Source organism: Lissotriton vulgaris, chromosome 5 (genome assembly GCF_964263255.1).
Source record: "Lissotriton vulgaris chromosome 5, aLisVul1.2, whole genome shotgun sequence".
Taxonomy (NCBI): domain Eukaryota; kingdom Metazoa; phylum Chordata; class Amphibia; order Caudata; family Salamandridae; genus Lissotriton; species Lissotriton vulgaris.
The window spans coordinates 1,708,167,632-1,708,182,333 of NC_141693.1; the positions used below are offsets into that span (position 1 = coordinate 1,708,167,632).

The 14,702-nt window shown below is 44.5% G+C and overlaps 1 protein-coding gene across 2 annotated transcripts in view; it reads right to left on the bottom strand.

The window, feature by feature from the left end:
* Window positions 1-398: 398 nt before the first annotated feature.
* DNAAF19 (dynein axonemal assembly factor 19) overlaps window positions 399-14,702 on the bottom strand; it is a 54,468-nt gene continuing 40,164 nt past the window's right edge. For both annotated transcript variants that reach the window (XM_086923879.1, XM_086923881.1), the window contains exon 4: window positions 399-1,929. In XM_086923879.1, the coding sequence (XP_086780005.1) occupies window positions 1,456-1,929 (474 nt within the window). In that variant the 3' untranslated portion in view covers window positions 399-1,455. The remainder of the gene's footprint in view (window positions 1,930-14,702) is intronic.

Genomic DNA, 14,702 nt, shown 5'->3' on the forward strand with positions numbered 1-14,702 from the left:
AGCGGAGATCAGCGACTTCAAGTGAAAAGGAAGTGACAATACAACTGCATTACTTCAACTGATGTACATTTTTCTTCCGTATTTAACTTTTCCTGCAACAAACACCATCACAGAATCTAACTATGCTTAAGACATGGGCCGCTTCCTCAGTGGACTTCATACGCACCGTCACCAACCATTGCACACAGCATTTTTCCACCTGAAGCACACTATCTCATGGAGGTGTCATAGGAATGAATGTGCTCAGGTAAATTAGGGCTACTACTGAGATTGTCTTAAAACTTTACATTTCGAGCAAAGCTGCAGAAATAATCAATCAGTAGACTTTTCTAAAGAGAAAAAAATTATAGGAAGGCTAGCACTCTATGCATTTCCAAATCTGCAACTACTGGGAAATGTAAAGCAAACAGTGTTTATTTGTCAGTAAAAAACAAATACAGAATAAAAGGTTGAGTGCCACAACTCATCAATTTTAAAAAGCTTTAGTACAGGCTTAACACAGAGGCAGGATAGAAAGGTTTGAAGAAATTAGAGGGAAATCAATTCTAAAGAAAGTAACAGATATTATTTCCAGAATGTATTCATCAGGCTCAAAGGGTGGAATTTAAAATATATTCTGGGCACCCAAGTTCAAATTTGTTGAACAGAAAATTCAACATAGCAGATTTTATTTTGATAAATCAAGATATCGGGGCATTTAATATCACAAATTGAATTTAAGCCAGGGAATCTGCCACTATTGGTGATTTGACACAGTAATAGGTTTATGGTTAGGAATGGGAAGATGGGTGTTTTCCAGAGAAGGCTAGTGCAACAATCCACAAGTGTAGGACAGCAAGCCTACGCATTGAAATATTGGAGTTTTTGTGCAAATCCTTAAAAGAAGCAAACCTACTTAAACCATAAGGGGAAATCCATAATATGTGCATACTTCAACACGGTTTTGTGAATCTGCAACACAGTGGGTCAAATTTTTAGGAAAACCAGTGGGCATGGTCATATTTTTTCTGTAAGAATTGGTTTCATGTTCTTAACGTCAAAGACACCTGTGGTCACTATAGACAGGTGTGGCGTCAATCTTATTATGGCACTCATGTTCAAACACAAGGGCTGAACTGACAAGGCTGTACTTGTCCATCTAGATCAGAATTCCAATTATATTTCAACATATTCAATTAATGATGTCATAGGAGTGCCTTCCAAGAAAGGCAAACTTCGAATACTCTAGTGATTCAGATATTGGCGGGTATCAATAGACAGTGCAGTATAAATGGGGTTACTCCGCTGCATCCCAACTCTGGTGGGGTGTGCCACAAGGTCAGCACAAGAGTCCAATCGAAATGACATAATCCATGTCCAGGGTAGCACCCACTGTACAGTTATATTCCCCACCCATAGATCACAGAGATGGGCAGTGAGATGGTTTCATGAACAAAATTCCAGATTTTTAAACTGTTATATGACTTTGTAGGTAGCCATGAGTTCCCCAAGTTCTTGATCATCTACACTGCTGCTCTGGTCAGTTTCCTGGAAGAACCCCTTCCTTCCATTTACCTCTTCTTGCTGGTCAGTATCCCCGCTGGCTGGGATGCAGGTAATGTGTTCCCTGTCTTTTAGCTTTAGAAACAATTTCCGGCAGCTCTCCCTCTCTGCTGTACTTAAAAAGTCTAGGTTGAGGCTGAAGCGGCAGGTTTTACTCAGGCGCTGCAGAATCTGAAACACTGCAGCATAGTCTGTGCTTTGAACATTCTCAGCCAATGTGGTGACCATCTCACCAAGGAGACCAAATGCAAGGTCAGCATGGAAGATGCGGCCTATGGTTGCAGCCCCAAGTTGCAGCAAGTACTGATATCTCTCCACCCCATCTTTCAGGCATCGCCGCCAATCTCTGTAGAATTCTGCAGCAGTCTTCGGCTCACTACATAATTCCTGAAATGAAAGCATTAAGGTGAAATTAAGATTTCTATGTTGTAGAATATAGACGGCTCACAACGTGTTTTAGTGTAAAGTAGTATAATTGCAGGTTTCAGTTGTGCTGCAGCAATACTTTAACCATGTTGCAGCCCTCATTTTCAAAATTTCCACAATTCTATCAGGTTTAGGAATCTAGCACACAAAAGCAGTACAGTTTGGTTGGTGTATAAATGATTCTGTGGTATCACCTGTATTAATTGACGTGCTAGAAAGCCTATATTAATATTTGGATTGTTGGCAAGCATAGCACTTTATTTCAGTATGGCAATATCCTTACTGACTGCTGGTCCCAATTAGCAAGCCATTGGCCCAGTTCCAATACACTGTCACGGGACAATGAGACTTTAAATTTGGGTAGTTTTGTATCTATTTGATTTCTTTAGAAAACATTCTCTACAATGTCAGATGTGTTTCTCTGAAAGAGGGCTTTCAAGAGAAGCGTACGGCCTGGATTACGATGTCAGGTGGACCACTACCGACAGGCTGTTGGTGGCTGTCCGACCGCCGCCTCTCGATGCATGCGGTCGACCTGTCAGTAGTCTTGGGAAGACCGCTGCCTCCACCAGGATCTCAAATCCTGAAGAAGCAGCGGTCGGAATCGTAGTCCCGACAAGAGGCGGTGCCGAGGCAGGCACCGCTGTCGGGATTACGATTTCCTTTTCCGACAGACTTTTCATGTTGGGAAGACTGGCATGAAAAGAAAAGGATGTCGAAAAGGGACTTTGGGCGACCCAAACATGACCCCTATCCCTCTTGGGCCACAAGTAGTGCCCCACGCACCATATGCCATGCACCACATAATGCATGGCACACAGTGTATGGATGTGCACAAAGTGCTCTTTAACACTGTGGCTTTTGCTGTGGCCCTTTTCCTGGGCTGCAGCACAAGCCACAGTGTTAAAGAGCACTTTCTGACTGCCTGCACGGTGGCCCTATCTGTAATTGGACAGTCAGACTGCCGACCGTTTGTCGCCGTGACAACAGTCGGCAGTCTAAGGGCCTAAGTCTCAAATACTCCACACTTTAACTGACCTTCAGAGACTGTCTTTCTGAATTTGAGACTTGCTCCGACTGATCAAGGTGTGGTTCCTGGTACTAACTCTACAGTGACACCTAGCATTCAGAAACATGATCCCTATATGAGGAGGCTTTCCCTACAGAAACAGTAGCAAACATGTTTAACTGATTTATAACGGAAGCATTGGGTTTGGTGGAAAAACCTAGAACATAAAGTATACCACAAGAAGAACATTGTACTTTATAGCATCTATACAATATTATCTCACACTTTACAAAAGCCAAAGCACTTTCAGGGTAAACAAGTAAGTTTTGATGCTAGCCAGGCAAGACACAGCTATTAAACCGGTCACGGTACTACTGGACAGTACAGGGACCCCCAGATACTCGCAAATAGAGATCCTACGCATATTCTACGAGTACTACTCCAGTATTTACAAGGCTCCCACACAAACGAATTACCGAGAAATCTCTCAGTTCCTCAGACCGTTACAGATTCCACATATATCACGAGCCGACCGAAAAGAGCTGGAGACCAAGATCAAAGCCCCAGAGATTAACCACGCCATCAGAGAATTAGCACGTAATGAAGCCCCGGGAATGGGCGGCTTTCCGCTAGAATATTACAGCACATTCTCTACTCACCTCGTCCCCAAGACAGTCGACATGTAAGACAAAGCCCTACGCAGCAAGGAACTCCAGGCTCACTTCGGGAATCCATTATAGTGACGTTCCCCAAACCACATAGAGATCCCATCCTCCTGGCCTCTTACAGGCCAATAACGCTGCTAAATGCAGACTGTAATCTATTAGGGAAGTTGCTAGCGGACCGATACACTCAGATCCTAGCGCCGCTGGTACACCCGCACTAGAACGGTTTCATACCGAGGCGAAACACCTCGCTTAACATACGCCGGCTATTCCACATACAAGACAAAGCACCGGTGAACTTCCCGAATGTGGCGTGCCTGATTTTGGACCATGAAAAAGCTTTCGACACTCTATTATGGCCGTACCGATTTGCTGTGCTTCGTAGGATTCGAGTGGGCCCCACACTAATAGAATACACGAAGCTTCCCTACAAGAGCCTCACATCCAGAGTAAGAATAGGCAAATACATCTCCGGCCCCTTCCCAGTAGAAAGAGGTACAAGGCAGGGATGCCCCCTATCCCCCTCCTTTTCGCCTAAGCGGTAGAACCCCTGGCATTACGGCTGCGGCAGGATGGTGCTGCGTGGGGTATACCACTGGCGGATACAATACATTGTGTGTCCCTATATGCCGACGACCTCCTGATCTATGTTAGAGATATCAATAACGACCTCACCCCCATTTGGTCGGCACTGAATGACTTTCCGTTGGCATCAGGCCTTAAGGTTAATTGGGCAAAGTCCACGATATTCCCTTTAAGCCCGCCTCTGCCCCCGCGAGACATAGCGATAGGAGCTCACACACTCACCTGGAGCGCCACGGCGCCGCGATACCTTGGGGTACAACTGTTTAATTCCCCCAATGATCTGTACGAGGGAAATCACTGCAAGGTAGTGGCCGGACTGCGCGATTCAGTAAATTTCTGGAAGACACTACCTCTGGCCCCCATTGGTCGAGTCGCCCTTGCAAAATGATCATGGTCCCTAGGCTCCTCTATCAATTCACCAACCTCCTGGTGATACCGCCACGCTCCTTCTTCAAGGAGCTGGACACGATCCTGACTTCTTTGATCTGGGGTGGGGGAAGGAATAGGGTGGCGTTAAGCAAGCTTTTCCTGCCCACAACACAAGGAGGGCTAGGCGCCCCATCCTTTGAAGCATACTTCTTGGCGGCACAACTCCAATGGCTGTCATACTGGACAGCAGAACGATACACTGGGGAGACAATTATAGAGCAGGGACGGATCCCCCTTCCAGCCATACGTAGACTGCTACTTCTGGGCACCAAACCCCTCCGCACCTACCCCTCTACAGTTGTTAATAGCACGCTCCTGTATGCTGAAGATACACTGCATGTCCAAAGGGAAACCCCTACAGAATGATAAATATTACACAACCCGTGCCTTACAAGTATGGACTGACTCCTCCATCACAGAAATGGAATCCCTGTATGAAGATGGCCAGTTAATGACATACACCTGCTTGACAGAACTGTATGACCTGCCTCCTGGGAAGTTCCTTCTACATCGGCAGCTCATGAACGACAGCTGCCGTTTTTGGGATCCACAGGCAGGAGAACCCTTGACACACCCTGTAATACATACTATACTTCATATGCGGGTGGGCGACATTTAGTGACTTGGTTGTACAAAGCGGTTAGGGAACTGACCCTTCGCCCACTAGACACACTACGACGTACATGGGAGGATGAAATAGGTTGCGTATTCAACGATAAAGAATGGGAGAAAGCCCTAGAATACACCCAAAAAATCTCCAGAAACGCACGCTTCAGGAACACCCAATTCAACATTCTCTATAGGGCATATCTCACTCCAAAGCGTCTCCAATGCTTCTATCCAGACACACACTTTGCCTGCCCTAGATGCCATCACCCCGCAGCAGACTTTAAACACATGTTCTGGGACTGTCTGATCATTCACAACTGCTGGGACCAGGTTCTCCATACACTCTGGGAGATAACGAACAACCCGACCCTCTCCTCATGGGAGGTGAGTGCCCTCGGTATGTTCCGCAGGCGTAAAACCGAGAAGGTGCAGTAGAGCTTTGTTTCCTTAGCCATTCTCTTAGCAAAAAGGAGGTATAGCCATGCACTGGAGGGCCCCGGTAGGGCCCCCAGTCGCAGCTTGGATAGGGGCCATGAAGAAGTGGGGCGCAGCGGAGGAGGAAGGGCTGCGGGAGGAAGAAGTGAGAGGAACACGAAAGCAGCCCATCTCCCTAGAATGGGCGAACTGATGCACAGCTTCACGCATGAAACCACACAACCACCCTCAACAACACCATCCCATTCAGGGTCTGCACAGCTCTCCCGTCAGTTGCAGGGAGGTGAGAACATAAGCCCAGACAGGGACACATGAGACAGGCAATGTAGCGGAGAGGGCACCGATCCCGAGAGAATACATACAGTTTGATTCCCACGGTCATTGCTCCGGGACCCGATATAGTGTTGCGCATTATACTCACACCAGACTACCACCCACCAGTTGCTCTGCACCGGGAACGCCCAGTTCACCACCAGTTTACCCCCACAGTTAATGGTTTCCTCCTCACACTGAAGATCTAGAAATCGACGATATCTTATTGAAAATATGAATCCTTAAAGCTCAGCGATAGAGAACCACGTGAGGTCGCACTAGAGACATATGCAAGACTTTTACTCAATTTCTGCTGTACGCAGCCCAGGACTCATACGGATCTTTTCACCCTACTTCAGGTCGCATATGAGATCAATCCTACGGCAACTAGTATGTGGTATCCGAAATGTAAAAACATGCGTAAGGGTTTTATCTATCTATTGTTCCGGTGATTTCCCGTTGACTAATAGTCAAAGATCTACATGCTTGTTAAATGCAATGGCCTCTATTGTTGATGTACTCATTGTGTGGAAATGTGAAAACCAAATAAAAAAAATTGAAACAAAAACAAGTGAGTTTTGATTCCATTTGTCACGCATGGTTGGAAGATTGTTGGCTGAAGTGAAGCCTATGATTTGCATGAATTCGTGTTTTCTGTGAGATTCAAATCATTTCACAACAGGGGCCCGAGAGGATCCGTCAATGCCAACCATTGTTGTTAGAACTGCATCTTCAATTGAGTTTAGAACTACCTAAAGCCCCTTGTTCGGACCTGGAGTAATAAACATTGATTATATATAGCACATCTTCAGGGGCCAGAACGTTGATTAGCCTGACATGTAGAATATTGAAAGTTGAACTCTAAATGACTGGCGGATAGGAGAAAGGAGGAACCCTGACAACTTTTGTCTGCAAGGGTGAACTTAATACAATTAAGGGCAGTGCCCAGAATTTGTGTGTGGTAGATAGTCTCTACAGTAGCAGTTGATTATCGATTAAAAGTATCAAAAGCTAGTGAAAGGTTGAGTTTGGAGGATAGCAGAAAGACTGTTAGTATCTACGGTGTTTTTAAGGTCATCACAAATTCCAATTAACACAGATAAGGCACGTTTTCCAGCACAGAAACTCATATTTGTCCAAGAAGAGGTCGTTTTTTTCGAAGATGTTTGCAATCTGAATTAAAGCTGTCTTTTTACTGAGCTCCCTCAGAAATGGGTATTTTGATAAAGGCCTGCAGATTACAAGATCAGATTGATCAAGTTCTTGCATCTTGAAATTTGCTTGATGTTGGAAGTGTTTCTTGTTGAGTGTGAATGAATTAATGATCTCTCTGGCCAGTTTGGGCGCAGAAAATGGCTGAGGGTTATTTATAAATGTATTAAGGGGGCAAAGTTTTGCTAGTAAGGCTGGTGATGTGGATAGCTTTTATTAAAATCATTGGTGTATGTCATTGACAGCAAGTTGAATGAACAATGCTTTGAGTGAATAGTTTTGATGCCTATGGGTAGCCATGCGCTATATAAGTGATTTTACAATTACAATTTTGAAGGAAGGATTCAGAGTGCTGGTCATAGGGATATGGTCAAAGATTGCTTTTGATAGAAAGTGTCAACTTTTTCAGTGAATTGGTCCACTTCACTTTCTGCGTATTGGAGAGTGGTTTATTCAAGTTGATATGCAATTTAGATCACAGAATTTTGAGATACTTTTTTAGAGTCCTTTTGTTATGCATTTACTTCTGAGATTCATTTTGAGTAGTGAGATCTCTTGGCTGTGCTGACAGTTGTTTTTTAGATTATGTCTGTCTACTGGAGCAGGCCTTCATGTTTTTTTTAATCTTTATATTCAAATTGACCCAGCCAGTTTCCAGGAGAGTTATTGGTTTAGGAATGCTTTGAAGGTAACCATTTTGTCCAATGTCGCCAAGAGCCATGGGTGGCACTGAGTAGAACGTATGGACCTCTTGTTGTTTGTCTACTAAGTTTATTGTGTTTCTATGGAACAATGAAACTCTATGGTGGAGATACTGTAGTCAGATTACAAATTGTATCCAAAGTAAACCATATTTAGATACTGTAAAAAATAATAAACAAACGTGGAGTATACATCCGGAGAGGGCAGCTAACAATAATGAAGGGTTTTTATTTGTCGATGGTAGTTCACAGAGCTTTCAGGTTATGGAGAGGTGCGAGTATATTTAGAGCTATATTCAAAGGACTCATAGCCATAATTTTTTGGGGGGCGTCTAGCTGCTGAAAGTGGAAAAAGTGATCCAGTTGTAGTGTAGTTCCTACTTTCCCACTAGGCCCTGCGCATTGGAATAACATAAACAGTAGTATCGACGTGGAACTGCGGATATTCCAGGCCTCCACTGACTATGCTAAACTTAATTGGGTGTGTTACCAACTAGCTCAGAGGTCACTGGAAACTTTCTTCTCTGCATGGGAAGTGATCAGCTTCCCTGGCACAGACAAGAAGGGATTCAGCTTTCCAACAACCGTGCAACATGACAACTTTGCTCCTCAGATCAAGAGTCAATCTCTAGGGTTGTGTGAAACAATAGACAGGTATTTCACTCAGTCAGGTTAGTGCAGTTTACTTTCACGATATGTAGAGAATAGAGAGACGGGCGTTCGTCAATAAAGGATTAACATTTATTGAACAGTCTTTCTTCTCGTACAAGAGAAATGTATTGCCACAATTGCAAGACTTGTTATTAGAAAAAGTACGTACAGTAAGATAAGGATTGCGAAATAGAACTGTAAAAGCATTGATATGGTTTCTTAGCCATACAATGGTTCAAAAGTAATAAAACATATATACATTCATATATACATTAGGCTAACATACTCAACTGGTGCTTCTAACTACGCCTACCCCAGTGTGCCTGACCTAAGCCTAACACGTGGAAGGGGAGTAAGTAAGTAGCTTTAAGTTAAGTTGGTTTTGCCAAGGTTTGCTTCAAGAATTCTCGTCTAAGGGTTTAGTCAACACCATACCTCTGAAACGAATTATGGAAGTCTGGTATTTCCTTCAGGGGGAAACTCGATATCCCAGTCACCCGCGAGGGCAGACCAGAAACGCTGGAGCTCTGTTCAGCGCGTCGAGAGGAGGAGGGGGGACAGCGTCTGCGGGCAGCTTGGCATCTGCTGGGCTCTTCGCAGAGGGACGGCTGTTCAGCTCCTAAGCTCACCACACCATCGTTCGCGCTTTAGCAGCGATAATGGTATCAGTAGCTTCACCAACAGCAGCGGGGCAGCAGCATCAGCTGGCAACAGGGTAGCAGGCTGCAGCACAGGCTACGGGCCACAGGCTCAGCAACACAGCATTTGCTTAAGGCAACATTGGTAATATTTATACCTGACAGGTGCCGGGTTTGACTTAAGTTTGCTGGACATAAGACGTCAATTAAAGATGTCACTAGGAAGTGATAGCTATCAGTTGCTCATTAGAGTTCCATTACTAATCAAAACACAGCAAGCGGGGATTTCCAGGTTTGCTGAGTATTTATCTTGTTGAAGAACTCGGAGTGTTAATCTAGGAATATCAGATAGTGACTTCTGCTCTGTCATTGCACTAATTGGTTGCAAAGGAAGTGGCAAAGAACTATTCTGGAATGTGGCTCTGTTCGTGTGAGGCCAGAGATGACTTTCTGAATATCGCACTTGAACGGTTATGCCAATATAGGGAATAAATGGATTTATAGCCGAATAGGGGCATAAGGTTACAGTATCGATCAGGAACCTAGATAAACACGCAACACCCACTCCACATTTTCATGTCCATCAAATTACTAAAACTAGAGCAATTAGGGGGAGGAGCCAAGATGGCGACCGGAGCGGACGTGTGAGCTCCCGGCTCCGCCAGTCCTTGTGCCCCGTCGAACTATCCTGCCTGCCTCATCGGCTGCTCAGACGAGGACGACGTGCTGATCTCGCCCATGCTTGTCCGGACTCTCGGCTCGTCCGGAAGGCTGAGATACCCTGGTGCCGGTCCCGACGCCATTGCCCCAGTGCTCCTCGCCGCCTAACGCCGGACCTCGGTGGAGTGACGACGAGCAACCTGCCTGAGGAGCGCCCGCATTCTGGAAGGGGCTGCTCTCCCTGGAACGGTGATATCAGTGTCCCGGGGCCGTGGAGTGTTGTACATCGCGCTTGCCACGCGACTGCTGGGACGATTGCACGGCGCTCCGGCTCCACTGTTACGAGTCGAGAGGGGACGACTCGGATCCATTGCGGGACTCGCCCACACATTGCTGCCTGCCCGTTCGCCTTAGCCGCCTGGTTCTGTTGTGGTGGGCACCTCGCTGACGCCGCTGCATAGCAACTCGCGGCGGACGGAACGACTGCTGGATTATATCGCACCCCCCCTGTTTCTGTGCCTGACTGGTGGGCACCATGGAAGTCCCTGCTGACCTGCGGGACGGGGAAGACCGTCCGCCATTGCCCCTTACTTGTGCTGCCACGGCCGCACCGGGGATTGACTTGCCTGCATGTTCCGACAATGGGGGCGGGGGGGGCACACTGCCTACCCCGACCTACGGAGATGTCCTGCTTGCCCTACGTGAACTACGGGTGACACTGCGGCGAGACTCCCAGGAGCTTTGCGACAAGCTCGACGACACCGCCCTGGACCTGGCGCAGATTCGGAGAGACTGCTTCCTGCATGGACAGATCGCTCCCTTGAGGGCTCCTGTTAAGGCTAAGGTTCTGCCGAGTGTTTACAGTGAGACTATGTTTCGCCCTGCCACGCTTGGTGTTTACAGACGGTCGCATACCGACTCTGCCGGGGATACATTGTTCCCGCACTCGGCTACTGTTTCACCACAATCGCTGCTTCTGATGGAGGTGGGACTGCTGACTATTCTACTCCTGGTCCCCCTGCAGACTTTTTCATTGGAACTTTCGCCTTTTCCCCTGCTGTATTTGGTTTTTCAAGTGGAATCTATAAACGATATTACTTTGTCTTCCTTACAGAATCTAAATCTACCTGAAGCCCTTTTCCACTTGAAATTATCTCCAACGTTGTCCTGATATCTCACACTTGGTTGAATAGGACGGTTATACAGGTAATAAGACTAAGAGAGAAAGAAGTGATAGTGACTAGCTGATCTAGTTGCACTTTGAGAACTAGGCTCTGTCCTCACCTATAGGATCATGTGTGTACAATAGAAAATAGTTCTGGTTTGTGCTATGAATTGGGTGAATGTGGTGGATACCTAAACAAAAGGTTTTTCTTTAAATACTGGCCTAATATTAAAGAATGTGTGGTGGGATAAAATGTGCTCCACGGTCCATTTGACTAAGGCTATCAAGATGCCTTTATAGATTCCACTTGATAGGGAATCTTTCCTAGGGAGTGTCTCTAGAGGGTTTAACATGGCACGGCAACCACTGGCCAAATGTAGAAGCGTTGCTCTAAATTCTATTAGTTGATTAAAATCCAATCTCTCAGATCTAATTGATTTATTTATGGCTAAAAATATGGAACCACATGATTTACTGTATATTAAAATGTAAAAAATTAATTTGTTTTAAAATAACTGTGTAGATATAAGTGAAATGAAATCTGTATAAGTGAAATGAAATCTGTTTTCGCTCTCTATTTTTCAGATTGTGTTCACTTTCCTGTGCCCCCCCCCAGTATACTGCACCTTGCCCTGACGAAGGTGTGGCCCCATTGGCGGTTCACCGAAACGCGCGTCGGCTTATGTCCCCAGGAAAATGACTATTGTCCTCCTTACATCAGGACTTGTAGTCAAAACCATCCCCCTGGACTGAAACACTCCGACCCATACAACACGTGAAACCATCTTTATGTTGTATTCGCCAGGATTAGATAAATAGATGAATGGATGAAGTTTGAATGATAAACAAAATCAAACAGGAATGAGTGGGTAAAGATTGAAGTGAATGAGTTAGAATGTGTGTAGTGTGGCTGATACTGGGCAGGAGAGAATCCTCTTAATTATATTGCTTGCTTATTTATGTCTATTTTATTGGTGATTTATTTTGTACATGTGGCAAAAGAAACTTTATATTTATATTGTTGATATCCTTAAAAATAATAAAAAAAGATATATATTTTCAAATATGAATTGTTCTGTTTATCCTTGATTTGTCCATGTGATTGTGTAGTGTTGTGTCAACCCCTAGGCTAATCACCCCTCTACTTACATTTGTTGGACCCTTTTGTGAGGGCCTTTGTAACCCAAGGCAGGGTTCTCGTCTTTTCTTTTTGCATTGGCAGTGGTACTGTGACTGGGTCATAGGTGCTGCTTTGTAGCGTACTTATTGTGTAACCATCCTGCCTGGCGGGGACTTGATTATCGATCTTCGACTTGCTTGATATAGTTGCTACCGTCATGTCCCACCTGCATGGACTTTGTTCTTAATTTTCATTTATCGGTACGGAACACTACGGCCTGTCTTCAATAGTTGCATACAAAAAACTTTAAAATTTAACCTACATTCATCCTGTGACACGGTGCTGCGATATCCTTTAGTCTTTCTTCCTCTAAATGTTTGCGTTTCTGCTACAGTACTGTGTCGCCGCATCGTATGCTATTGTGCTAACTGATTGTTCATGGCCGGCCGGATGGTTGTAGGCCCGTATTTGTTATTCTTCCTTATGCACAATAAAGGTTTTCAAAAATTAAAAAAAAAAAAAAAAAACTAGAGCAATTAGATGCATGTGTAACATTGCCCACCCCAAAATACATAAATGCATTTGAAATAGGCGTATTTGTAATACGTGAAATTTAGGTACTGTACGTTTTTGAAGCATAGAAATCAATGAACGATTATGCAAAAAGAATTACACATGAAGTATCTCTGACAGAAGAAGGGCGAGATAAATAATCACATATAAATGCATTGCAATAACATGTGCTAGAGGCTGATGTAAGTTTGTTATGTCTCTAGATGTGTGTAGAAATAGAAGTTTGAAGCTTCTGTTCTCTAAGAATAGTTTTTACGTTAAGCAAAGAATTGTTCGTGCCAAAAAAAGGTGAATATTAAAAAATGTCCAAATCAAAAGAATTAATGCTTGAACGGGGAAAAATAGAGTTCCAACGCTTTTAGCAGTTTTTGTTGATCAAAACTGAAGGCCGAATTCAGAGTTCATGGGAACGCTGTGTGTCTGAAAGCTTCTCAAAAGTTATTGTTTCTGTACGGGTGAGAACATCGTAGCAGACAGGCTCTCAAAGAATTGGTCTACAAAATCAGGTGACAGTTCAACCAAATTCGATAGTGCTGTAACTTGGCAGGTGTGAGAATGATTGCTGTCATCATAGGCAGGATCAGCAATGCTCACAGAAGGTCGTATCTGGGTGATGCTGCTTTTGTCACTTGCTCCACTGTTACCACCTAGTCGTAGTACAGGAGTCTCAACGAATGCCGTCATCAGGATTGGTAGCCGCTGGGGACAACACAATGCGTGAGCCGTTATCGGACTGAGCAAAGTATCGACGTCCATTGGTACTGCTGATGGAAGTGAAAGACAGATGTCCAACACGCACTCATCTCCGCATAGCATACATCAAAGTACCGGTAAGATACAGTTCTGCCATATAGGTCTGAATGAAAGGAACCAGGTCATGTTTAGATCTCTCAGCCTGGCCAATCCAAGGACGTTAGTTATCCTGTCCCGGTAGCGCATTGCTAGGATTGTCTCTTCCATTCCCATGGGAGCTATGTCTGAGTTTCGGCTTGCCATAACGAAGCAGGAGGGTCAAAAATAAAATCCCTGCTACAAGTCCCAAAATTAATGGTATGCCGCCAAAAACAGAGTGAACAAAATTAGGAATGATTCCCAAAATTGCCTGAAAAGGTGTTAGCAGTCCCGTAAAGACTGTCTTAAATATGCCTGGGATGCTTGTGGCACTAGACATGTTAAGGAGTTGGCTGAGCATTCCTACGAAATGCACGGGGCAATTTGTTGATAAAAGGTCATGAACTTCAGTAGCTGTCCTTGTAACTAGAAGATCATACGTCTCTTTTGATGACGTTATAGGCACTGTTGTCTGTAAAAGTACAGATTTCATTTTGCTTAAAGTATCAATTCGTATAGAATAAAGATTCAGACGAGGCCAGATGGGAGTCACTGTGTCTGCAGGCCCACTCGGGAACAATGCTTGCATACAGCATTTGACCATGGATGTTACTCTTACTAGATAACTTTTCCCTGGCACAAGGCCACAGCATCTGTGATCCGTTCTAAGAATGTAACTCCCGTTTGCAAGTTGCATAAAGAAGGGCTCTATCTGAGTTGCAGGTGTGACTAGCTGGTGGCATGAAAGGTTGTTAGAATTTCCATCACATGCTCCGTGTAAATTAATACCCTGACACAAAAGTATACCGCTTAGTGAATGTTTACAGTTGGCACCACTAAGAAATACATTTTTGTCGCTGTCACTGTAGCAAGAATGTGTGTATGGTAATTTCCATTCAGATTTTACATATCCTTTACCCAATTGTTCATACTGGCCAGCAGGTATGTACTCAAGGCACTTTTTAAATCGGAAAGTTGTTATCGGAATTGTGATAATTCCGTGTATTATCCATTCAATGACAGGACTCTCTGACATTGTCAATGGCAATCTCTCAAGTTTTTCGATGCTCAGGATTGTATAGTCTGCTCCTTTCTGTGCCAAACTGATCTGTTTATCAGTAAGGTTAAAAATGGAAAAT